The sequence below is a fragment of the Nerophis ophidion genome, linkage group LG14, assembly GCF_033978795.1.
Source record: "Nerophis ophidion isolate RoL-2023_Sa linkage group LG14, RoL_Noph_v1.0, whole genome shotgun sequence".
Taxonomy (NCBI): Eukaryota; Metazoa; Chordata; class Actinopteri; order Syngnathiformes; family Syngnathidae; genus Nerophis; species Nerophis ophidion.
Window position 1 is genome coordinate 39,122,692 of NC_084624.1, and position 26,686 is coordinate 39,149,377.

General features: G+C 40.3%; 1 protein-coding gene across 1 annotated transcript in view; it reads right to left on the minus strand.

Moving 5' to 3' along the window:
- Positions 1-25,543, minus strand: part of ranbp9 (RAN binding protein 9) — a 28,361-nt gene extending 2,818 nt beyond the window's left edge. The window contains exons 1-8 of the mRNA XM_061920718.1: positions 24,896-25,543; positions 20,956-21,067; positions 16,903-16,955; positions 4,486-4,653; positions 4,378-4,400; positions 1,895-2,079; positions 1,218-1,330; positions 995-1,103 (exon numbers count right to left, since the gene is read on the minus strand). Coding sequence (XP_061776702.1) covers positions 995-1,103; positions 1,218-1,330; positions 1,895-2,079; positions 4,378-4,400; positions 4,486-4,653; positions 16,903-16,955; positions 20,956-21,067; positions 24,896-25,112 — 980 coding nt within the window. The 5' untranslated portion in view covers positions 25,113-25,543. The remainder of the gene's footprint in view (positions 1-994; positions 1,104-1,217; positions 1,331-1,894; positions 2,080-4,377; positions 4,401-4,485; positions 4,654-16,902; positions 16,956-20,955; positions 21,068-24,895) is intronic.
- Positions 25,544-26,686: the final 1,143 nt, after the last annotated feature.

Genomic DNA, 26,686 nt, shown 5'->3' on the forward strand with positions numbered 1-26,686 from the left:
TGCTCTTAAATATGAAGGATGTGTTCTGGTAATGTTGCTTTGTTGATGATTTCTTGCAGCTCTAATTTCAACGCCTACTGTCTCCAGTTCAGAGATAATCAGAGTTGTTTACCGAAAACAGGTCTTTAGACTCTAAAGTTTAGACAAAATAACCTATTATATTGTTCCTTATGAAGTAAAGTGCTTAAAATAAAAACTGTAAAATAAGACACGTTTGATCCCATTGTGAGAGTTTCATACTTACAATTGTGGCACTATGACATCAGAGCATGGATGAAATGAGCTACTGAACCTTTTATAACATAAAAGTAGTTCTTTATCATGCAACATTGTAATTACCTGTGGAGCATAAATCCAGAAAAACAATGATCTTTAATGACATCGAATTATTAAAGATCGTGATTTTTAACATGTTCACATGACATCATACAGTAATTAATGGTAAACTCATCGTTTAGGTTTTAGTGAAAAACATGGACATTAAATGAAAAAATACACTAATATAGGTTTATTTTGTTTAAAGACACTAATCTTCTTTAGAAGGGACAGAACATGTTCCCTCGGATTGGCTCTGACCAGGAGACAGACGTTTAAAGTGACCAATCAGAAAAGAGGAGCGTTGCAAAAGCCCTGTATTCATTGCCAAACTGCCAAAAGGGTGGCTTGCTGCACACGTTGAGAAAGAGACAGAAAGTCCGCGTGTGAGCAAAAAGATGACCTGAAAAATGAGTGCGCGCGCAGACAAATTTTGCACGAGCACAGAGAAACACACACACACACACACACACACACACACACACACACACACACACACACACACACACACACACACACACACACACACACACACACACACACACACACACACACACACACACACACACACACACACACACACACACACACACACACACACACACACGGAGAGTTGTATTTCCACTGGAGGATTTTTTCACTGTTTGGACGCAATTAACATCATCATTAGAAGACATACTTGAGCATAAAAAGCAGGTCTGGGCTCCTCTCCAGGAGGTTAGGGTACAGCTGCTGAGTGGTCTCAATGGCCTCGCCCATCCTGCCAGACAGCACCAGCTTCTGGATTTCTGCAAACAACCAATCAGCATGTGTAAAACGAAAAAAATTAAATCTTTACTTTCACACTTTTCTCATCAATGCAGTGTCTGGCATCAGCATCATATGAACGTGGGGGTGCTCACTCTGTCGGTTCTTGATGGAGGCCAGCTCCTCGTGCACAGCCTGGTCGGTGGTCTTGGCGAAGGCTTCGGCGGTGGCACAGTAGCTGTGGTGAACTAGGTAGGACGCCACCATCCTGTCAGAATGAGAACAGATCCGTGAACGGAAACATGACAGGACATGAGAGCTCTGTACGTCCAGCAGTCTGGCAACTTCCTGTTTTAACTGTTTTAATCCCACGCCGCGAGGAGAGCAGAGGACAGCAAGCTCGACAAATGCAGATTAAATCCAGTCAGCACAAGTAATCATAGCAACACAGTTAATCCTATCAGGACATGGCATGAGCACAGACACTGTCCTACAGAGACCTGCACATGATAACGACAGAACATTCATGTGGTCCTGTCATTGTTGCCATGGCAATAATGGTCATCAGTATCTTGTTATATTTAGCACGTGAGTCGAATAAGTGAAGGTAGGGTGTATATTTCTCGAAAAATATCAACATGGTATGACCACCTGTCACACTCCACTAGAAAAATAACACTGCCTGGCTTTAGCAAAAAGACAGCCGTATCCAAGACAACCGTGTACAACAATGATGGTGGTGACTGGTCTCCAGATGCAAAGAAGCCCTTGGATGTTATTCACCGAGTCCATAAGGTCTCGATCAGACAGGTGTCAGCTTTAATCCTCTTACTTTTGGATCATGGACTGCCACTCGCCCTCACGCTCTCCGATGGGAAAGCGGTCAATCTGTGCCTGGATCTTTGTCCTCCACTCGCGCATGTAATCCTCGATGTCAAAAACAAATGGGTGCTGGCCAAAGTTGGCGTCCACCACCTCTCCTGGAGTCTGTAAGCCCACGGTCGGGTACAAATTTGGCTGCAGGAGAAAGAAAATGTTCTTACATTTCTGGACAGAACTGTTTCGTAAAAGCAGGCTGACATAAAAATGTGACAACAGCAAAGTGCTCCCATTGGGACAGTAATCCGGGGGAGTAGAGTAAGGCTGCAGGATTTTATGCAAAATAATTGCACATTTTTCTCTCCATAATTGCGATTCGATTTGCGGTTTTTATTTTTTAGTCATCTAATGCATAAAACTGAAAAAAAAGTGAAGGCAGACATGTCACTTTTAGACTGTCAATCAACATATTCTTGTCCCAAGGTACCACACACTAGAACAATGTACCATCATTTATTTTACTTTACATTAATGTACATCATGCTCTGAATGAACTGAAGAAATAATTGATAAAAACTATAGTTTTTATAAATGAAATGTAATCATAATATATACTAGGCAAGTAAACATCTAAAATTATATACACTTTTGTTTTTCATTACTGTAGAATTGTTTACCATTGTACTGTAATTTGAAAGGTAAATAACTTTTTTGTCCTAAAATGGATCATTTCATCGTTGGCGGTAACTTATAAAAACTGAGAAGGGCTGAACAAAAATTGGACCGAAAAGAAAATCATGTACTGCAGATTACACAATATCAAATATTATTATTTATCTCATTCGCGGAAGAGACCAAGAAAATGTCAGCAATCCTCACACACACTTCAGCAATAAGAATTTGGCGGGGGAGGGGCATGGCAGAAGTGCATTATGGGTCATGGAATGCTATCTGCTATATGCTATTGCCGTAGCTATTAAAATGGATCATTTCATCGTTGGCGGTAACTTATAAAAACTGAGAAGTGCTGAACAAAAATTGGACCGAAAAGGAAATCATGTACTGCAGATTACAAGCTGGATGTAGTGAAATAAGCAGCAGAAAATGACAAAAGGAAGCGGCGCATACCTTTGGAGTTGGAAGAGTTGTTTAGAAGCGACATCGAGGAAGAAGATTTCATGGGATTTATCGATTAGGAGTGACAGATTGTTTGGTAAACGTATAGCATGTTCTATAGGTATAGTTATTTGAATAACTCTTACCATAATATGTTACGTTAACATACCAGCCTGTTGTTCACTATTCTTTTTTATTTTAAATTGCCTTTCAAATGTAAATTCTTGGTTTTGGATTTTATCAAATAAATTTCTCCCAAAAATGCGACTTAACACACCAGTGCGACCTATACATGTTTTTTTCCTTCCTTATTATGCATTTTCGGCCGGTGCGACATATATTCCGGAGCGATTTATAATCCGAAAAATACGGTAAATCTCAAAAAGTACCTTGCATAAAAAACAGCTACAATTAAAAATATGGCAAACTGATAAAAAAAAAATGTTAATACTAATAAATAACAGATTTGTTTTCAAATCTACGTATATGTTTTTTGAGCCTTTTTATAGAAAATCCTATCATCATAGCAAATTATGCAAATTACTTAATGGAGTCATGTGACCACACCCATAACCAAGCCCCCACCGCCAAAGATATTTTGGCAGTTTAGGGGAAACCCTGTTTAAAGTGCATCTTTTTCCCAATTGGAAAAACGGAGTCGGACGTTGTCTTTTTGTTTAAAGCCATCACGTGATCACGTCAGTCTCACTGGTGTCGATGGGATAAAATTGACTATCCGATTTTAAGCTGAACTACTCCCACAACAGGACATTTGGCTTAGTTTGTATTCATATTTTTTTCTACCTAATTTTTGTTACTATGCGGCAAGTTGTGAATAGGGAAATTGTCAGTGTTTCCTGTGTGTGTTTAAAGCTGGCGCTGCGCTCTCAGACACCAAAGAGACAATGATCGGGAATGACTGAAAAGAGGATGACTGTGTTCAGTTAATTCTACTGTTAAATAAACGAGCTCAGGTGCTAGGAGTGATGCAAAGAGTAAGACCATTTTCATCCTGTTTGAAGCGAGAGACGAACAAAGGCAAGGCTAAACCATTCTGATTGGTGAAAATGTCTGTCACTCAAATGCCAGTGACAAAAAAAACTCAGCCTCCTGCGGTTACCTAATGGCACTAATTAAAACCTCAATGTCGACTCTATGTCGATTAATCGTGCAGCTCTAGAGTAGACTTTGTTTGCATCCAGTAAAGTGACACATTGCCTTGCGGAAACATGAGTGTTTGGCTCCTACTAGATGGATTATTGTTATTTAAGATTAACTGACATTAGCAGTAATGCACACGTGAAGCTATCTATTTCAGCTGATCCATACTACGCCTAGAACAAATATTTCTGTCTGTGTAAGAAGAAGGTGAGTACTTACTGGCAGGTCTGTAAAGGCGATGCCTGCAGAAGAACAGACAGTTAGCATGGAAAAAAAGTTGGCAGCAAAAAGACAGCAAGGGAACAAAAAAAAATACTTCCTGCTTACCAAGGCTGTGTCCATTTTTTGTGTAAAAGCAAGTGTTGTTGATGAGGTTGACGCAGCAGCCAATTACGTCACCCGTCGTAAACGTGGGCCCATATGGCTGCCCGGTACCAGAAGAGCAGAAGGAGTGGCCGTCATCTCCGTGGTAACCGTAAGAGTGCTTGTCCCAACCTTGCAACGTGTGGCATAAAGACAACTTGTGACATCGAAAATTTGGTTCAATCATGGAATATACTTATATATTAACACATATTTGCAAATAAGTGTGTGTGTGTGTGTGCACACATACGCACACACGTGGTTTCCCCTTTATGTAAGCATTTTCATTACCGTTACACCTTAGAAATAAGGGTTTTATTTTTTACTAGAAAAAAATTTCAGTAATTATTATATTGTAGCCCCAAGAAGAAATCCCACAAAGTCAGACGCTATTTTTAACTTTTATTACCAATCTTATGATAACCAATGGCACAATTCCAGCAGTTCCAACGAACATAAAACATTACACCAGCTGGTCCTTTCAGTATGAATTGATATATAGATACAGGGTTTCCCGCAGCGTTTTGTTGTTAAGAGCCACCTTCTGAACTAAAGTCCTAAAAAAAATATATATATATATTTATTTTTTTGTCCTGTCCAGCTTCTCAGGAAAATCATATAGTTGATGTAGATGTTCATATTCAGATTGGCTGTTCAGATTTACTTTACTCTTGCATGAAATAATTTTTGACATGATTACATATATACATATACATATATATATATATTTATATATATATATACATACACATATACACATACATATACATATATATATAAAATTAATGGATATACTGTATATAGTCTATTAATTATATACTATTGGCAGTGATAAGTTGGAAAAACATCACTACTCACATCTCAGCTACAGATGGCCGCACACCTAAATGTACGGAGTTGAAAACCTGGAAAAACTAATGAGACAAAGTTGAAGAGAAAGGTATTTCATGTCAATGCACTTCCTAGTTGAGGCCATTGTAAACGACCCTCATTTTGACATTACTACCGAATATACAGCCTAACTTTGCGTCTTCGAACCTTTATTTGGACATTTGTGTGTGGAGTGTGCATGTTCCCACCCTTGCGTGCGTGGGTTTTTTGGGCACTCTGGCTAAGAACTTCCAAAAATATGCATGTTAGCTTCATTGATGAATTGTTGATAGGTATTTGAATTGTCGTATGAATGTAAGCGTTAATGATTCTTTGTCTGTTTCTGTGCCCTGTACTTGGCATTGCTAATTTTCGTTAGCATGTTAATGGTTTATTGTACGTAAACATTAAGCTAGCGATATCAGAGCCAACCTTCTTCCTGTACAGAAGGCTTTCAATTTTTTTGTTAAAGTATCCCCCAATGCATTGCCGGCAGCCATATTGGTATGTTTGTTCACCGAGTCATTTCCGAACTATCCATCCATACATTTTTCTACCGCTTGTCCCTTTTGGGGTCGCGGGGGGTGCTGGAGCTTTGATACGATGGAAAATACAGTGAGTCCTTAAAAAAGAAGTCCCTTCATAATTATAAGAGACCAGCCACAATTAGATGTGAGGGTCCTTAACAGATCGACAAGTCTGAGTGGAGTAGAAATCACGACATCTTCCCCAATGTTTTATACCCAGAGTTGATGAATTTATTAATTTTTCAATATGGACAATTTTACCCCTTAAAAGGACTTTCAAAACTATAAAGGCCAAGAGAGCTATGATTGGTTTGTTTGTGGATGGGTTCATAACAATTTTTTATCCGTAGAAACCCAGTGGACATCGTGTTGTCAAGGCTAGAGTAATGCACTCGCAGAAACGATCCGACCCAAGTTTGACACCCTGGATAATCATGGATAACCAATCCAAGGTCATCTGTGACTGTAAGGCATGATTGGGAGAATGCTGTTCTCATGTCGCTTCACTATTGTTTTATGTAGAGGCCACAGTCCGGATGAGAGAAGCAAGTACAGTATCCATTTACCATTAAACTACTATTATACTTCTTCGACCAAGCACATTAAGTTAATTCAAAGTGGGGCTGTAATTTATTTTAGATAATTGTTCTTAATTACCTGAAAATATATGATCTGAACAAAAACAAATTTAGCCATAGCACATCACATATGATCAGTTGATTGCAGCTATCCAAGCTTGCCTTCATCCAGAAATAAGCTTCGGAATGCTCTAAAAGCTAGTTTTATGTCTCCACCTTAGATTGTGGCAGTTGACAATCGCACACGTTGTTGGCATTATGAGTATAACTACATGAATGATCAGCAGCAATGAGCGTGTTTACAAACTGGGCCTAACAATGTGACCACTGGCAATGCATTGTGGAAAATGTAGAAGAATCTAAAGCCCTATATAATTGTATTGCTTTATAAAATGAATATACCAAACTGTATTATTGATTTAATGTGATTCCTATTTGTATGTGCACTTAATGTGTTTTTATAATGTACTTTCCCTAGTGTGCTTAGTTTTACCGTAACTTATTTGTGGAAAATATCAATGAGACACCTAGTTTTTTTATATCCGTATTTCAAAGGACGGGTTATACATTAAGGAACGCCAACCCGTCAATTAGGAGCTACCAGTCGATCGCGAAAATATTAGACAAAAAAGTGTTAATATGACATCAGTGACACCGCAACCCAGATAAACCACCAACAGACCCGCAAATGGGCATGAATTTTGACCTCTGAACACGACCGCATGCCTCTTCCGCTCCATCTTCAGCCACTCTAGACACCCCGGCCACATACGACCCTCCTCCCCCCGCCACCCCCGACCACTGGTTTGCATATTTGGCAAACTAAATTACAACATTCAGGGAGGAAAGAATATAGTGAATCCTGTTGAACATTTTACAGAAAGCAGCAACAACTGAAAAATAGAGCAGAGCAATATAATTAAAAATATGTCATTACTAATAACATATTTGTTTTGTACTACCGTTTATGCAAAACATTTGTTTAGCCTTTTTAAAAGAACATATCCATGATTTGAGAAACACCTTGTGGTGCAGCTTGGACACATCTTCAGTAAAGAACCGAGGTTCATTGGGTTTTTCGGGTCTTTGATCTCTAGACACCCTCGCCAAGGCGACCCAAGCAGCATGCTACTCCATCCGTCTCCCCTCTTGATCCACAACCACCTTAAGGCTCTCAGCAGCCTCTCTGATATTTTTCTGTTGGCTTTTTTCTCCAGCAACCCTCTGATTCCAAGAAGTCTGAATGTTTGATGCACAGATTTCTCAAGCCCCTGCAGCCCACTTCTATAGGCTCACAGCGGGCCTTCCAGCCGCTTTCTCTGCACGCCTCCACTAGCTCAAGGTATTTGGCCTTCTTTCGCTCATGGGCCTCCTCCATCCGGTCTTCCCATGGGACTGTAAGTTCCATCAGCACAACATGCTTCATTGAGTCAGAAGTTAAAACAAGGTCTGGCCTCAGTGATGTCCTAGCTATGTGCTCTGGAAACTTCAGCTGTCTGCCAAGATCCACCTGAAGCCGCCAGTCAGATCATTACCTATATAAATTAATCATGATGTCATTATTACATGATTTCATATTAATCACAGTCCCAGCCACGCACCCCCACCACATATACGGTGGAAAACGGTTGAAACCGTGAAAATATCGACCAAATCCCTCCAGTATCAAAGTTATACTGATACTACACTTTGGTTGAAAGCGCTTATTTCTTGGTATTGTTTAAAGATAGCTTAGCTGTTAGTTTTATTTTTAGCATTCCTGCCCCTGGCTTGCGTTCGGTATATGACATGTTTAGCCTCATCCTCCAGTGATAATGGTACATTATAATTACACTCATGATTAAAAAAATGCAGATTATTTCCAATAAGGAGGTGCCTATTGTTAACTCAGAAGAGAGACTCCACACCTTATGAAGATACATTATTAGCTGCCAGCTGTTTGTCAGCTGGGGGACTAAAGATAAATACGGTATCAGCCAGAGGGGATCAGAGTTTGCGATCGCCATGAAAATCCATTATTCGGAAATAGCGATCATGAAATTTTTAATTAAAATCAGTCGACTGCTGGGTTGCCTACGACGTCATAGCCATTTTTCTTCTTCATGGCCTAATTCACGATGGTCATCCAGTTTGAGCGTAACATTAAAAACAGGTGAGAGTGAATGTAGAGTTTGTCCAAAAAAGGCCGTATTGTTGTTATGTTCTTGGGTGTGTGAGTCATTTGAATAAAGAGACAGGAAAGAGCTTTCATAGAGTCCCGAAAGAAGTGGTTCATAAAGGTAATAAAGTCAGGGAAGAAATTCAAGTTTGTTGAAGGAAATGGCTCTTAAAAATATAACTTTCATTATCTTGTGGAATATAGTCAGACATTATTGTGTCTGAAGAGATCACTTTGTTGGTTTGAACATTTGATTCGCTTGAGAAACTTTCTGTTATGCAATCAAGTACATTCTCTACTTCATTTGTAGTATTTGTGAGCAGAAGTAAACGTAAGAAAAATATAATTAGTTTGTGTTCTGTTGCAGTTGCTATGCCTAAATACAACTTTGAAGACCTGGTTGTGCAAATAAACTAATGTCATGTAAAGTCCTAGTAATAAATATTGTGAATGTTGGTCCAATCCACGGTATTTTCGTTGTCAATTTTCAAAACAGAAACTAAAAGATTAATAGTTGTGCAGAAAAGGAAGTGATTTATTTGACACAGACGACCACATTATAGTGTCTTTAGTGATATATTTTAGCATTAAGAAAATGTCTTTATTAGTATTAAACAAAATGAATAAATGTCTCGTAGGCTCAACACCTTATGGAGTACTAAATCTTGATATAGCTAGCAAACATGATTGCTGAACAACAGGGACAATTATAGCTAAATGAAACAACATATGAACTTCTTACCATAAAAACAACTGCAAACATAAGTTGTAAATAAGACTAATATTTATAGCAGGAAATCAACTGAAAACAAACGTATCCTTTTTCTAATTAGCGTGACGATCACAGCAGCACAGCACTCGTTATGTCAATTAAATACGTTACTTAGCAATGCACAAAAAAGGCCCACTTTGCCTTTCACCGATTAATGCATATTTTTTGGACCCCTCCATATTTAAAAGACATGCTGTACCTTCAATCTTTTCTTCTCTAAATAGCGTGAGTGTCAAATGAGGTGAGGTCTTAGGGAGCAGTAACATATTGGTGATGACAAATGGCTTAAATCTATTTTTAAAAACATTTCTCTTAAGTGTAAAATTCCACTTCATACCATTTAAAAAAACATTTTTCAGGATCACTTATATATTTTCCACTAAACCTTTCAAAATACGCCCCAATCAGCACTGATGCTAGTAAATAAACAGTAGTCTAATGGGGCTCTAGACAATCACCTGAAACATGTCAGTGCCCAGAAGTGCCTCTAGGTTACGTGATTGCAACCAAGCAATACTGATCAGCCTCATGAAATGTATCATCCGTAACCCTCCTCTGATGCATATGCCTGGCAGCTACACAGCAACAGAACACCGTTAAATTATCCTCTCTCTAGACCAGGGGTGTCAAATGTATGGCCCGTGGGCCATATTAGACACGCCAACAGGTTTAATCTACCCCACGGCCTGCAAGATGAGTGCGCTAAATATAAAAAATAACTGCAATTTTTTTTTATTGAAAGAAACTGTTCTGAATATTTCCACTGGATGCCGCATTAGCAATTCAAGTGTAACTCACATCTAGGGTTGGGTATCGAATATCGATTGGAACCGGGACTAACTTTCCGATTCTCCCAGAATCGTTCAAAAGTTTAAATTTCGATTCCTAGTTTCGATACCCAGTCCGCCGACCGGAAAAAAAGAATAAGTCCGGAAGAAGAAGCCACTGAACACTAACGAAGAAGCGGCCACCGCCGGAAGTGTTAGCCTAGCCGAGCCTATGTAGCCGAGCAAGTCAGTCAAGCATGGATAGCAGGCGCCGGCGGACGAAAGTGTGGCTTTATTTTACTAAAAAAAATGAAATATCGACGGAATGTAACACGTGCAACAGGATAGTTTCGTGCTTAGGAGGGTGCACGTGGAACATGATGAAGCACCCCCGAGTTCATAGAGTAAAAATAAATGCTTGTCCCGTCTTTGACGTGCTGCGCCGACCGTCCTCCTCTGCCTCTTCCTCTGGCTCCGGCTCCGACGCCCAGCCTGGCACCTCGGTGACTGCACCGCAGTCCGAATCCGGTAAGTAAAACAATATATATGCAATAAATAATGTGTTTTGCCCCAACGTTGTGTCAGCTGACAAATTAGCCCGCGTATCTTTTCATAGACAATTTACAACCTGCTAGCCAGGCTCCGCGATGTGTTCAGCGTACTCCGTTCACTGTAGCGGCAATGGGGAAGATGTCGGTGCCACAGACAGAAGAGTGCCACAGAAAGGTCACTGCACACATAGTCAAAAGACTGCATCCCTTTTCAGAGGTGGAATCTCCGACATTTAGGTTGGTTAAGCAATAACATTAGAGCTAAGCTAATTGATACTGGGGTAAACAGTAACAGCAACATTACATGTTTGTTTATGTTTGCAGGGATATGGTGAAAACTCTCAACCCAAATTACATACCACCTTCCAGGGACTACCTGTCAAACACATGGTACAAGAAGAATCGGAATTGAGAATCGTCAGAAATCGGAATCGAAACAAAGATTCGGAATCGTTCGAATTCAAACATTACCCAACCCTACTCTCATCACATGGTTTAAAAAAATGACATGTCAGCTGACTTTAAGCGCTCTCTGGATTGGCTGCCGATATTCCAATCAGTGCAGGTGCAAGCAATCAGCTGCTCCTGTTGTGGATGGCAGCAGACTTTGACTTACTTTTTTATTGTCATTCAAATTTGAACTTTACAGTACACATAAGAACAACATTTTGTTGCATTAGCTCGTTGTAGTGCAGGATAAAAGAGCAATAAGGTGCAGATATAAATAAATAGATTATCCAACCATCCATCCATTTTTTATCGCTTATTTCCTTTTGGGGTCGCTGGCGCCAATCTCAACTACAATCGGACAGAAGGCGGTGTACACCCTGGACAAGTCGCCACCTCATCGCAGGGCCAAGACAGATAGACAGACAACATTCACACTCACATTCACACACTAGCGGCAATTTAGTGTTGCCAATCAACCTATCCCCAGGTGCATGTCTTTGAGGTGGGAGGAAGCCGGAGTACCCGGAGGGAACCCACGCATTCACGGGGAGAACATGCAAACTCCACACATAAAGATCCCGAGCCTGGGATTGAACTCAGGACTGCAGGACCTTCGTATTGTGAGGCAGACGCACTAACCCCTCTGCCACCGTGAAGCCCATAAATAGATTACTGTACAGATAAATATATTGCACTTTTGCATATACATCCACATTTATAGATGTATGTTATATTGTCTTTATATTTCAGTGAGTTAATCAATTTTTGAGGGGAATTGAGGGGATTATTATGATGCGTTAAGAGTCTTACAGCCTGAGAGAAAGAGCTGGAGGTTCTGCTACGGAGGCTGCCTAATGCTGTAACAACACACAACACCTTCTTTAATTGTAAATTACCCACTCCATGAATAAAGTAACGAAACGATAAGATGCAAAGACTTAAGTCAACACAACATGACCATCATTGTTCTGTGCAGTGCTCGCAATTGGTTGAAGGCATAATGTGCACACTGAACTCCATTTCTAAATTTGTTCTTCTACATAATATCAAGCCATTTATCTTATGCCGCTTATCCAAAGTTGGGCCGTGGGGGCAGCAGCCTAAGCAGAGAAGCCCAGACTTCCTTTTCCCAAGCCACTTTGTCCAGTTTTACCCAATGGTTCCCAGGGCGCCCTGCGATGAGGTGGCGACTTGTCCAGGGTGTACTCGCCTTCCGCCCGATTGTAGCTGAGATAGGCACCAGAGCCCCCCACGACCCCAAGGGAATAAACGGTAGACAAAGGATGGATGGATGGATGGATCCCAAGGCTTTCCCAGACCAGCTGGGAGACAGTCTCCCCAATGTGTCCTGGGTCTTCACCCTGTCTCCTTACCGGACAAACGTGTCCTTAAAACCTCCACAGTAGTGTCCGGGGGCATCCTGACTAGATGCCCAAACCACCTCATCTAGCTCCTCTTGATGTGGAGGAGCAGCGGCTTTACTTTGAGCAGTCCTGAATGACAGAGCTGTTCACCCTATCCCTAAGAAGAGCCCCTCCACCCGATGGAGGAAACTCATTGACATCGCTTGTACCAAGGATCTTGTCTTTTCAGTCATAATTACAAAGCTCGTGACCGTAGGTGAGGATGGGAACGTAGATCAACCGGTAAATTCAGTTTTGCTATCCGGCTCAGCTCCTTCTTTACCACAACGGATCGATACAGTGTCCGCATTACTGCAGATGCCGCACCGATCCGCCTGTTGATCTCTCGATTCACTCTTGCCTCACTCGTGAACAAGACTCAGAGGTACCTGAACTCCTCCACTTAGGGCAGGATCTCCTCCCCAACCCGGAGATAGCACTCCGTCCTTTTCCAGGCGAGAACCATGGACTCGGACTTGAGAGGTGCGGATTCTCATTCCAGTCGCTTTACACTTGACTGCCAACCGATCCAGTGAGAGCTGAAGATCCTCGCAAGAAGAAGCCATCAGAACCACATCATCTGCAAAAAGCAGAAACCTAATCCTACAGCCATCAAACCAGACCCCCTCAACACAATGACTGTGCGTAGAAATTCTGGCCATAAAAGTTATGAACAGAATCAGTGACAAACTTTGGTAGAGTTCAACAGTCACTGGAAACGAGTCCGACATACTGCCGGCAATGCGGACAAAGCTCGGACACCGATCACACAGGGAGCGGACCGCCAAAGTCAGACAGTGTGATAACCCATACTCTCCGAGCACTCCCCACAGGACTTCCCAAGGGACATGGTCAAATGCATTCTCAAAGTCCACAAAGCACATGTAGAGTGGTTGGGCAAACCCCCATGCACCCTCATGGACCCTGCCGAGAGTATAGAGCTGGTCCACAGTTCCACGACCAGGACGAAAACCACACTGTTCCTCCATGAATTTTTTGGACCCCTCCATATTTAAAAGACATGCAGTACCTTCAATCTTTTGTCCACAATTGAACGACCAGGAAGAAAACTGTTTTATGTTACGCTTAGATACGAGAGCACTGTCGCAGCCTACATGACAAGCAAGTATTCTATTCGTTTGAGTTTTGGTGCCTTCTTTAACCACAGGACCAGCTTTTGTAATCAGTTTTAACAAGCAAGTACTTTTTCACAAAAATTGACCAACACTTATCGGTGGCCAGTCAATCAGCACAACCCTAACATATATATCTATATACTCACGCACATATACTCTTGTATGTACACACACACACACACACACACACACACACACACACACACACTCAGCGAGAGTTACACACGTGTACACTATATAAATATATATACTCCCGATTGCGCACTCACACACGGTAAATGCAGATATTCTACAAGTGAATTTCATCATAGGAACAAAATAAAGTGCTGCCTACAGAGGCACCTAATTAACATGTGTGCATCATAAGTCTCACCTTAAAACTCATTTGTATACTGTAGCCTTTAAATAGACTCCCTTTTTAGACCAGTTGATTTGCCGTTTCTTTTCTTTTTCTCCTATGTCCCACTCTCCGTTGTGGAGGGGGTCCGGTCCGATCCGGTGGCCATGTACTGCTTGCCTTTGTATCGGCTGAGGACATCTCTGCGCTGCTGATCCGCCTCCGCTTGGGATGTTTTCCTGCTGGCTCCACTGTGAACGGGACTCTCGCTGCTGTGTCGGATCCGCTTTGGACTGGACTCTCGCGAATGTGTGGATCCATTATGGATTGAACTTTCACAGTATCATGTTAGACCCGCTCGACATCCATTGCTTTCCTCCTCTCAAAGGTTCTCATAGTCATCATTATCACCGACGTCCCACTGGGTCTGAGTTTTCCTTGCCCTTATGTGGGCCTACCGGGGATGTCGTAGTGGTTTGTGTTGTGGTTTGTGCAGCCCTTTGAGACACTAGTGATTTAGGGCTATATAAGTAAACATTGATTGATTGATTGATTGATGAGGACGCAAGCTCACGGGTGCATCCAAAAACTGTTCGGCCTGATAAGCTCCACCATATTGATGACAGCTGGTGACCACAATCACATTATACACCTATGCAGTGACAGATCATGAATGATAAATGGTTTTATTTGTTTGCAATAAGTGACTTATTAAACCTAGAGATTTCTGGTAGCCATAAAGGAAGAATTGAATCAACCTTTTATAGTGGATCTTATGTTAGCTTGGTTGTCCCTATTGAAGGGGCCAAAGATTTCCATTCCTTACACTTTTCATTGGCTGGCGAAATATTTAACAGTAAATAATATTGAAAAACTGAAGCGCTGTAAGAAAAAAATTTTTGTTTTTCCTTTCAATATTTGCATATTTGGACCAACATTAACAGATTGGACAAATTCATATATAAATGTGAACTCTTGCAGACAGCCAAAACAAATACTGGGCATACATTTCAACATTGATGGCCTTCATTAAAACAAAACAAAAAAAGAGTTTACCAATGCAATAGATTGTAAACACTGTGCAGCTGCAGTGTTTATGGGTCTAACAAAAGCATTTGAAATTGATAAAACTAACCATATTACCTTAATTAACAAATCATAACGGTATTGCACAAAAGGGATGGTCTTAAACGGAGTAAAAAGCTACTTAACCAACAGAGAGGAATACATGAAGCTAGGCAACCATACGCCTTCAGCCCTAAATATATATTGCGGTGTACCCAAGGGTTCAATAATGGAACCGAAACTGTTCTCTCTTTACATCAACGCCATTTGTAAAGTTACAAAGGAGTTAATGTTAGTACTATTTGCAGACGACACAACTGCGTTTTGTTCAGAAAAGAACACACAGAAGTTAATACAAATAACAGAAGAAACAAACAAATTAAAGTGATGGTTTGACAAACACAGACTCTTTGAATCTTGGCTAAACCAAAATAATGCTATTCGACACCAGAATAGAAAGTCAAACACAAATACAAATGAACAAAGTAGACAAAGTAGACAATGAAAGAGTAGAAGATAACATTTTTTGGTGTATTAATAGTTGATAAAATAAACTTGTAACCAGGCCATCTTCCATCGATCCATTTTCTACAGCTTATTCTCTTTGAGATCGCGGGGGTAACTGGTGCCTATCTCAGCTACAATCGAGCGGAAGGCGGGGTACACCCTGGACAAGTCGCTACCTCATCGCAGGGCCAACACAGATAGACAGACAACATTCACACTCACATTCACACACTAGGGCCAATTTAGTGTTGCCAATCAACCTATCCCCAGGTGCATGTCTTTGGAAGTGGGAGGAAGCCAAAGTGCCCGGAAGGAACCCACCCATTCACGGGGAGAACATGAAAACTCCACACAAAAAGATCCCGAGCCCAGGATTGAACCCCAGACTACTCAGGACCTTCGTATTGTGAGGCAGACGCACTAACCCCTCTCTCACCGTGAACCCCTCTGGCCATCTTATTTTGTATATTGTATACAAAATATATGTACTAGACCAGAAATCACAACATATTATCTATTGTTCACTAGTGTTACCATAGCTGATTTATTGTGTATAAATATGGGGAACTAATTACAATTCATACTTCTTTTCAGATATGCTATAATAATGAGGAACTTGTACCATATTGTATGCATGTTCAAAAAAAAACCCCAGCAATATGACCATATCCATATATTTAGTTGTGTTTAGATTGTTGAATAAACACAAAATTAAACACCCATATTATACTGTAACGCTAGGCTCCTCCCTCACAATCACTCAAAATACTGTCAATAATTTTAAATATGAAGTCACATTGCCTATTTAGTGTTCTTCACACTAAAAAAAAACGACTTTTCAGATTTGTGGTTTCATCTTTCCGCTGAGGTCGGCACTAAAGAATTGCGCCACAATAGTTGTTTAAGCTACAAAGAACAAAACCAGTTTGAGGCGTCGGAATACAGGTTAGGACACACCCACTCGTATTCTTCCCATTATTGCACATCTCATGTAAGGCAATACAAGAGACGTAGCAATATTAAATAAAGATACAAACTATATAGTACACATCGATTAATAATGTTCAGTTATGGTCGACGCGGTCAAAGAGGCATGGCCTCAAATTACGTTAGTTATTGTGTTTGTATCATGTCATGTATAATAATTCTGCCTTTAAGTGTTCCACATGCTGAACCTAAGCTAACAAAAGCCCGCCACACTTGCAGACAACATAAGAGGCACAATCAAGAGGTTGGGTGTCACACCACCCGTCAACTTACCAGGAAGTCTGTTCATGTTGACACCCTGAGCGGAGAGGCCGATGCCCATGTACCTGTGCCCACATGGAACAAGCAGAGACAAAAAGAGAGAAAGAGAGAGGATTATGTGAGATGCTTTTTCATGAACATGATGATTACCATACATACATCACGCCCCACCCCCCACATAAATAGTATAATTTGTCTATTAAAATGTTATAAGTACTCCTCTGTATAACATTGTACCCTTATTAACATTAAAGGGGACCTATTATGCAAAAACAACTTTTCTTACCTATTTGTACCTGTTTGTGTATTTGGGGTCTGCGTAAGTCCCAGACATTTGAAATCAAACCTTGGGAGGTATTGTGGAACTATTTGTAAAACAATCTTGTCTGCCTTCATACTTCTTCCAAACGGGCTGTTTGAAATTTGCCCCAAATTGTGATGTTTGTAAACAATGTATGGATTCACAACATTATGTACTTTATCCTGCTGTACTTTATTTTGTGTTACTTCAAACAAAGTCATATTGTTCCAGTCTTTTTTTTCCTTTTTTTTTAATTAGCATATAAAGCATACAATATATAGGTTTAGTTTTTGCAGTTGATCTCTTGTCGCAAAACAAATATTGTGTCATCAGTAATTGGGCGCCTGATGTTACTTTACTGGTGTAAAGTTCATGTTTTGTTTCAATGTTTAGTTTGATTTAGCTACTTCCATCAATGTTTGGTTTCCAAAAATAATTAGCAATATGAGGAAACCAAGAAAAGCCAGGATAAATATGACGGACAATACTGTTTCTATGGAATATGCAGTAGGGGAATTGAACAAAACACAAATTCATATTCTAATTAAAATTCTTATTTATTCCGATTCTAAACCAATCCATCCTTTTTAAGAATCAATTTTAAAAGAGGCATTTTTAGACCATCTTTGCATATACTCGCTGCACATATATGTCAAAGATTATCTTTTGTAGCCTGTTTTGAAAAGGGTTTTTTATAATTTTATACCAAATAATATTCTGTGGGAATCGGTTAAACTAGAGAATTGATTTTGTATCGAAGTGTCACCCAAGGAATCTGAATCGAATCATGAGGTATTGTAAGATTCACATCCCTGTTGTACAGCCTACAAGAGATTTAGTAATATTTAATGCCATTTAGCAAGGCTTAAACATTGCAACAACCCACAAATCCATTCCATGTAGAAGTTTTCGGAAGAAGTTCACTCATATTTAGGTATATGGTGAATAAGATTAGTAAATGAATCATAAAGATGTCTTTACAGTTTATTTTTAGTTGATACTAACATCGACAAAGTTGACTCGGCTATACTTGACGAGTGTGGCAGATTCAAACTAACAACCTTTCTTTGGATCTTTTATTTTGTCAGTTTTTTCTTCATGGTTAACTATCATAGGAACTTCGACCAAAATCCCTAAGTGAACCATTTCCACAGACAAAAATGTATGCAACATTTTCACTCTGACGTCGCTTGACTTCCTGCTTAAAAATGCGATTGTTTAAACCATGTGTTGGAGTCTGGGGTGACAGTAACCAGCCGGATGTGACGTCACGTTCAAACTCAGCAATTCCATACATCCTGTTTGCCTTCATTCACATCCTTAAAAGGAAGCTTTATGAGGGTCAGAGGCTACACATATGACAATGTTGTGCCTGTGTCAAAGACTAGATGACACTTAAAGAATCTTCCAGGTCAAAACTTTTGTACTATATGAAAATAAATATTTACATTGATATGAAGTGCATGTGAGTCTTATCTCTCTATGTGCTTACAATGCATGCAAATCCAGATTCAGACGAGTCAATTGTGTGCACTCTGTGTTCGCATTTTTAGTTGGGAGCGCTACCTTGCAGCCATTTTGTTTCACACCTAATCCTGCATCAAACCCTTGATTTGCGGCCTAATTTGTCTGCAGACGTATATGTAGTAAACAAAATTCACTCTGAGTAAGTGAACAATAAGCTTCAACTTTCATTTTTATAAACACTTGTTTTTTTGTTGACAGAGCCGCTGAAAAAGTTTGTGGCTGACATGACATTTCCTATTAGTTTAAATTCTATCTTCATGTCAGAGTATAAAGAAAATCAAAGTTTATTTATAGTGGATGTCCAGTAAACATCATTGTATTTATTCTAGAAAAAAAATACTGTATAGAACTACAATGTTTATTCGGGAGCATTGCACCTAGGGCTGGGCGATATATCCAATATATTGCGGGTTTGTCTCTGTGGATTATAGAAAATGACTATATCGTGATATTGTAGTATATCAATCAATCAATCAATCAATGTTTATTTATATAGCCCCAAATCACAAATGTCTCAAAGGACTGCACAAATCATTACGACTACAACATCCTCGGAAGAACCCACAAAAGGGCAAGGAAAACTCACACCCAGTGGGCAGGGAGAATTCACATTCAGTGGGACGCCAGCGACAATGCTGACTATGAGAAACCTTGGAGAGGACCTCAGATGTGGGCAACCCCCCCCCTCTAGGGGACCGAAAGCAATGGATGTCGAGCGGGTCTAACATGATACTGTGAAAGTTCAATCCATAGTGGCTCCAAGACAGCAGTGAGAGTCCCGTCCACAGGAAACCATCTCAAGCGGATCAGCAGCGTGGAGATGTCCCCAACCGATACAGGCGAGCGGTCCATCCTGGGTCCCGACGAGCGGTCCATCCTGGGTCTCGACTCTGGACAGTCAGTGCTTCATGTCCTCAAGCAGTTGCTTTTAGCTGCTGACATTACACTAAAGGCTCTTCCCACTCTTTGTTGTCTCTCCTTCTCACAGACAGCAAGCGCACCTTCTTACATACGTTAGAGAGGTACGAGCAGAGAGGTAGCAGCATGGGTAACGTTAGCTGTGGTGAGTGATAATACGAGAGAAAAAAAGTGCAAATCCGGTAACAAATGAAGGAAGAATTAATTCCCAAGAAACACAGCAGGGGGTCCATCGTCTGGCAGGGGTTTGGCTACAACCGGGAATATGTCGAACAGACAACCGTAATTTGTCAAGTGTGCGGCAAAAGCGTTGCTACAAAAAAGTAGCATTACTGCTAATAAGTAGCATCATTTGAAAAGTCACCTGCTAGAGAATGAAGAGTGCTTACTCCGCAAGTCAATATCTCCACTGGGTGCCACACCAACAAAATGCTGACGCAACCATTTCCAGATCAACACCGTATGAAAAAAATAGTCAACAACATAAGGAGATAACGTCCACAGTAACCTACCACATAGCGATTTGATTTCTTATTATGCAGCTAATTTTTATTTGACAGTTATTGAAATATCTTGAGTGAGATCATGCACAAAAGTGCACTTTATTTGTTTTAAACTATTGTAGTGGCGTTCTGTATAAAAAGTGCAATTTAATTTAGTGTTGTTTTAATTAATATGTCATCCTAGTGACATCATACACAAATGTGCACTAAAAGCTTGTTTTAATATGTCTCTGACAATCTTGCACTTTCTGTTTTGGAAATGACATGAATGTTTGTGCCACTGCTTAATAACTGTTTAATAAATACAGTTTTGTTAAATTGACTTATCTTTGATTTTCCTCTCTGCATGAAAGTTTAAAATGAGCATATATTAATGCAGTATGAACAAGAATGTTTTAATGTAGACACATAGAATCATCATACCGGTGTGATTATATGCCTTAAGTGTTCATTCAAGGCTAAGGCAAAGTATCGAGATATATTTCGTGTATGGTGACATGGCTTGAAAATATTGAGATATTAATAAAAGGCCATATCGCCCAGCCCTAATTGCACCTTTATCCAATATGTCTTCATTTTTATTCAAACGTGAAAAAAACCACTCCTGATTGCAACACCCATGCACCATTGATAATTACCATTCATTAATTTAAAAACACCATTTCATTAGTGAATGTAGAATTCAAATATACCGAGAGGGGATTTTCCACAACAATAACATTGTCTTAAAAGTGGTCTTAGAAGATGAGGCGTTTATGAGGCCACAAGGAGTCATGAGTGCAGCAAGGACCAACAAAGCATTCGTTGTCTTCTTACCCGTCTCGGCCTTTGCTGATGATCTTCACCTCAAAGTAGTAGACGCCGCACGCCGCTGGGATGGGGTGAGTGGCCCGGACGGACGCAGCGTCTTTCGGGGTCTTGCCATGACCTTAGGGAAGGAGACACTACAATGATGCCACAGCTTGTTTTTGTATACATTCATATTTGAATACTTAGGCCTTCATTCATATGCTGATCTCATAGCTTGGAAGAAGAGATGAGCGGGACAAACAAGACAATAGTTAATTTCTATTACTACCACTGTCACTGAGTGCATTGTTCTTTCATCTCGCTTTCCTTCATCTCTCTCGAGAATAGGGATGGAGAACCTTTAACAGCCCATGAGAGCATTTGGTAATCAGAGAGGCTGTTGTAAAACATTTAACCCACAAATGCTATCGGCTAGGGCTGGGCGATATATCGATACACTCGATATATCGCGGGTTTGTCTCTGTAAGATATAGAAAATTACTATATCGTGATATTCGAGTATACGTTCTCATGCAGTTGCTTTTAGCTGCTTGCATTAAACTGCATGTGTTTCTTCCTCTTTCTTGTCTCTCCTTCACACAGAGACTTAAAACAAGCGCACTTTCTTACATACGTCACACGTGTAACGTCACACGTGTAACGTCACACGCCCTCCCCGAGCAGAGAGGTAGCGGCATTAGTAACATTAGCTGTGATGCTAACAGTGTGTTGCGAGTGGTAATAATACGAGAGAAAGACGGTGCGAATCTGGTAAAAAATGAAGGAAGAATTAATTCCCAAGAAAAACAGCACGTGGTGCATCGTCTGGCGGTGGTTTGGCTTCAAGCGGGAATATGTTGAACATTTATACGGCAGAAGCGTTGCTAACAAAAGAAGCAGCACTGCTAATTTGTAACATAATTTTAAAAGTCACCCGCTAGAGAATGAAGAGTGCTTGAAACTGCATGTCAACATCTCTGTTCGATGCCACACCCACAAAATGCCAAAGCAACAATTTCCACATCAACACCGTACGACATACTATTTGATATGCAGCTCATTTTTATGTGACACTTACTGAAATATATTGTGTGACATCATGCACAAGTGCACTTCATTTGTTTTTAACTATTGTAGTGGCGTTCTGTACAAAAAGTGCACTTTAATTTAGTGTTGTTTTGATATGTCATCTTAGTGACATCTTGCACAAAAGTGCACTAATAGCTTGTTTTAAAATGTCTCTGACAATCTTGCACTTTCTGCTTTGGAAATGACATGAATGTTTGTGCCACTGCTTAATAACTGTGTAATAAATACACTTTTGGTCAATTGACTTAGTTGTGATTTCCTTCTCTGCATGAAAGTTTAAAATGAGCATATATTAATGCAGTATGACGAGGAATGTTTTAATGGGGACGGCGTGGCGCAGTGGGAGAGTGGCCGTGCGCAACCCGAGGGGCCCTGGTTCAAATCCCACCTAGTACCAACCTCGTCACGTCCTTGTGTCCTGAGCAAGACACTTCACCCTTGCTCCTGATGGGTGCTGGTTGGCGCCTTGCATGGCAGCTCCCTCCGTCAGTGTGTGAATGTGTGTGTGAATGGGTAAATGTGGAAGTAGTGTCAAAGCGCTTTGAGTACCTTGAAGGTAGAAAAGCGCTATACAAGTACAACCCATTTATCATTTACATAGAATCATCATACTGCTGTGATTATATGTGTCAATACAAAGGTCGTGAGTAGTCAGGGTTCAATCACGGGCTCGGGATCTTTCTGTGTGGAGTTTGCATGTCCTCCCCGTGAACGCGTGGGTTCCCTCCGGGTACTCCGGCTTCCTCCCACTTCCAAAGACATGCACCTGGAGATAGGTTGATTGGCAACACTAAAATTGCCCCTAGTGTGTGAATGTGAGTATGAGTGTTGTCTGTCTATCTGTGTTGGCCCTGTGATGAGGTGGCGACTTGTCCAGGGTGTGAAACGCCTTCCGCCCGATTGTAGCTGAGATAGGCACCAGCGCCCCCAAAGGTGAATAAGCGATAGAAAATGGATGGATGGAAGTGTTAATTCAAGGCTAAGGCAAAATATTGAGATATATAATCGTGTATCACAATATAGCCTACAAATATCGAGATATTAAAAAAAGGCCATATCGCCCAGCCCTACCTCCATCCCTCTCGAGAATAGGGATTGAAAACCTTCAACAGCCCATGAGAGTATTTGGTAATCAAAGAAGCTGTTATAAAACATTTAACCCACAAATGCTATTAGCATATAGTACAAGTAAGAAGAGAAGTGACACACAATGATTACAGATGCTTAACAAGAATGACAACATGATGTTTGACCACTATGTAAAAGATTTCAACAACAACGTCAGTTATTCCAGAAGGCTGTTTTGTAAGGAGGGTAGTGACAGCACAGCCTGGTAAAACACACCCGGGAAGCACTTTTTTTTTTTTAACAATAAGTAGCTTTCCTGATGGCCTTCCCCTGCAAGCTTCATGACAGCTTTGCAAAAAGCATCATCAAGGCCCACCTGAGTCTTAACAAAGACATCATCCACTTAGATCAGTGTTTCTCAAATGGGGGTACTGCAAATTATGCCAAGGGGTATGTGAGATTTTTTTTAAATGTTCTAAAAATAGCAACAATTCAAAAATCATTTATAAACATATTTATTGAACAATACTTCAACAAAATATGAATGTAAGTTCATAAACTGTGAAAAGAAATGCAACAATGCAGTATTCAGTGTTGACGGCTAGATTTTTTTGTGGACATGTTCCATAAATATTGATGTTAAAGATTTCTTTTTTTGTGAAGAAATGTTTGGAATTAAGTTCATGAATCCAGATGGATCTCTATTACAATCCCCAAAGAGGGCACTTAAAGTTGATGATTACTTCTATGTGTAGAAATCTTTATTTATAATTGAATCACTTGTTTATTTTTCGACAAGTTTTTAGTATTTTTTTATCTTTTTTCCAAATAGTTCAAGAAAGGCCACTACAAATGACCAGTATTTTGCACTGTTATACAATTTAATAAATCAGAAACTGATGACACAGTGCTGTATTTTACTTCTTTATCTCTTTTTTTCTACCAAAAATGCTTTGCTCTGATTAGGGGGTACTTGAATTAAAAAAACGTTCACAGGGGGTACATCACTGAAAAAAGGTTGAGAACCACTGTTCTAGAAGGCTGTTTTGTAAGGAGGGTAGTGACAGCACAGCCTGGTAAAACACACCCAGGAAGCACTTTTTTTTTTTAACAATAAGTATAGCTTTCCTGATGGCCTTCCCCTGCAAGCTTCATGACAGCTTTGTAAAAAGCATCATCAAGGCCCACCTGAGTCTTAGCAAAGACATCATCAACTTAGATAACACCTGAGGACCCATCAGGACATTGACTACATTTATTGCATCCAACATGGAGGACCGTGTATCTTATATCACATGACGACAGGCTTAGTTCGTCCAATAAGTCGCATGGTGGTTCGAGAGGATTTTAACGTGGCCTGAAAGCTAAAGAGCTGTAGAAAATGGAAGCTGCTCTTGTAAGCACAATACCAATGGCAAGCAATTTGCAAAATGCGGTTTGTCAAATGAAATCAAATCAAATGTTTATTGGATTCTTCGCTATACAGTGTACATCCACGACTAAACTACTACCACAACTTGGTTTACTATTTATAAAACATAATAATGTAGGGTTACCTGGAACTTGAAATAGGCCACCCGGCCTGATAGTAGTTTAGTCAGTAGTTTAGTCGTGGATGTACACTGTATAGTGATGAATCCAATAAACATTTGATTTGATTTGACATTAAATTTGCAAAATGCGGTTGCGCATTTCGCAAATTGCTTGCCATTGGTATTGTGCTTACAACACTGCTACTTTGTTTTTAGCCCCCGTCGACGGCATCTGGCTTTCATCAGCGGGTTATAGCGCTGGCAGTGCGCCGCCATACCTTTATAGTGCACACGGAGGTTGTTCTGGGACAGCCCGATGTAGCTAAACTTGTCCTTGGGGCTCCAGGAGCGAGGCAGCGGTGTCTCGTTCTCGTTGACGGCTGGGTAGAGGCGTCGCAGCCGCTGGTTGAGCTCTTTTTCCTGCTCGTTGAGAGTCGAGTCTCCGTGGACGACCACGGACATGGGGAAGCCGGAGCCGGAAGACTGCCCCGACATGGCGACGACACGACGTTCGTTAAAGAGTGGCTTGTCAGCAGCGAGCCACCGCTTCCTGCGTCCGTCAAGTCCGGGCAGCCGATGCTAACTGCCTCCGCTGGCCGCAGGGAAGCAGCCAGAGCTGGTTAGCCTAGCAGCTAGCCTGGCTAACGTTAGCTTAGCCACCAAAGGCAAAGCGAGCCGTTCCAAACAAGTCAGGTCGACATCAGCGGACAAAGGAGATAGTCGCTGGGAGAAGACACGCCGCCACGCCGCCACGCCGGATGACAAGCATGGGAATACAAGGCGAGATGGAGGTCGGATCAAAGTGTCAAGCAACGTTCTTAGCTGAGGGATGAGAAAAGTCTTTTAGTCTCAAACAGCCTCGATCTTTTGTTTGTTGTCGGAGCCTTATCCTCGCATCTGATTGGCGGAAGGCTGCCCGGCTCACTTCCGGTTTGTCAGGCGATGTAAACAGTGAGGCCGTGAAAACTTGTACAGTGGACAATTGTGACGTCATCTACACTTTATGGTCATCTGCGTTCATCATCGACAAACACGCTACCAACATATGTCCCTTATGATGCCTTTAAACGTTACATCTATACACCTGCATGTATTATATTATTTTCTAGAGCAGTGATGTACCCCATATGAACATTTTTTTGATTCAAGTACCCCCTAATCAGAGTAAAGCATTTTTGGTTGAAAAAAAAAGAGATAAAGAAGTAAAATACAGCACTATGTCATCAGTTTCTGATTCATTAAATTGTATAAAAGTGCAAAATATTGCTCATTTTAAGTGGTCTTTCTTGAACTATTTGGATTTTTTTTTTAATAACTAAAAACTTGTTAAAAATTAAAGAAGTGATTCAATTATAAATGTAGATTTCTACACATAATCATCAACTTAAAGTGCCCTCTTTGGGGATTGTAATAGAGATCCATCCGGATTCATGAACTTAATTCTAAACATTTGTTCACCAAAAAAAATAAATCTTTAACATTAATATTTATGGAACATGACCACAAAAAATCTAGCTGTCAACACTGAATATTGCATTGTTGCATTTCTTTTCACAGTTTATGAACTTACATTTTTATTTTGTTGAAGTATTATTCGATAAATATATGATTTTTGAATTGCTGCTATTTTTAAAACATTTTTAAAAAATCTCACGTACCCCTTGGCATACCTTCAAGTACCCCCAGGGGTACGCGTACCCCCATGTGAGAACCACTGTTCTAGACCAGTGGTTCTCAACCTTTTTTCAGTGATGTACCCCCTGTGAATTTTTTTTTAATTCAAGTACCCCCTAATCAGAGCAAAGCATTTTTGTTTGGAAAAAAAGAGATAAAGAAGTAAAATACAGCACTATGTCATCAGTTTCTGATTTATTAAATTGTAAAACAGTGCAAAATATTGCTAATTTGTAGTGGTCTTTCTTGAACTATTTGGAAAAAAATATATAAAAATAACAAAAAACTTGTCAAAAAACAAACAAGTGATTCAATTATAAATAAAGATTTATACACATAGAAGTAATCATCAAATTAAAGTGCCCTCTTTGGGGATTGTAATAGAGATCCATGTG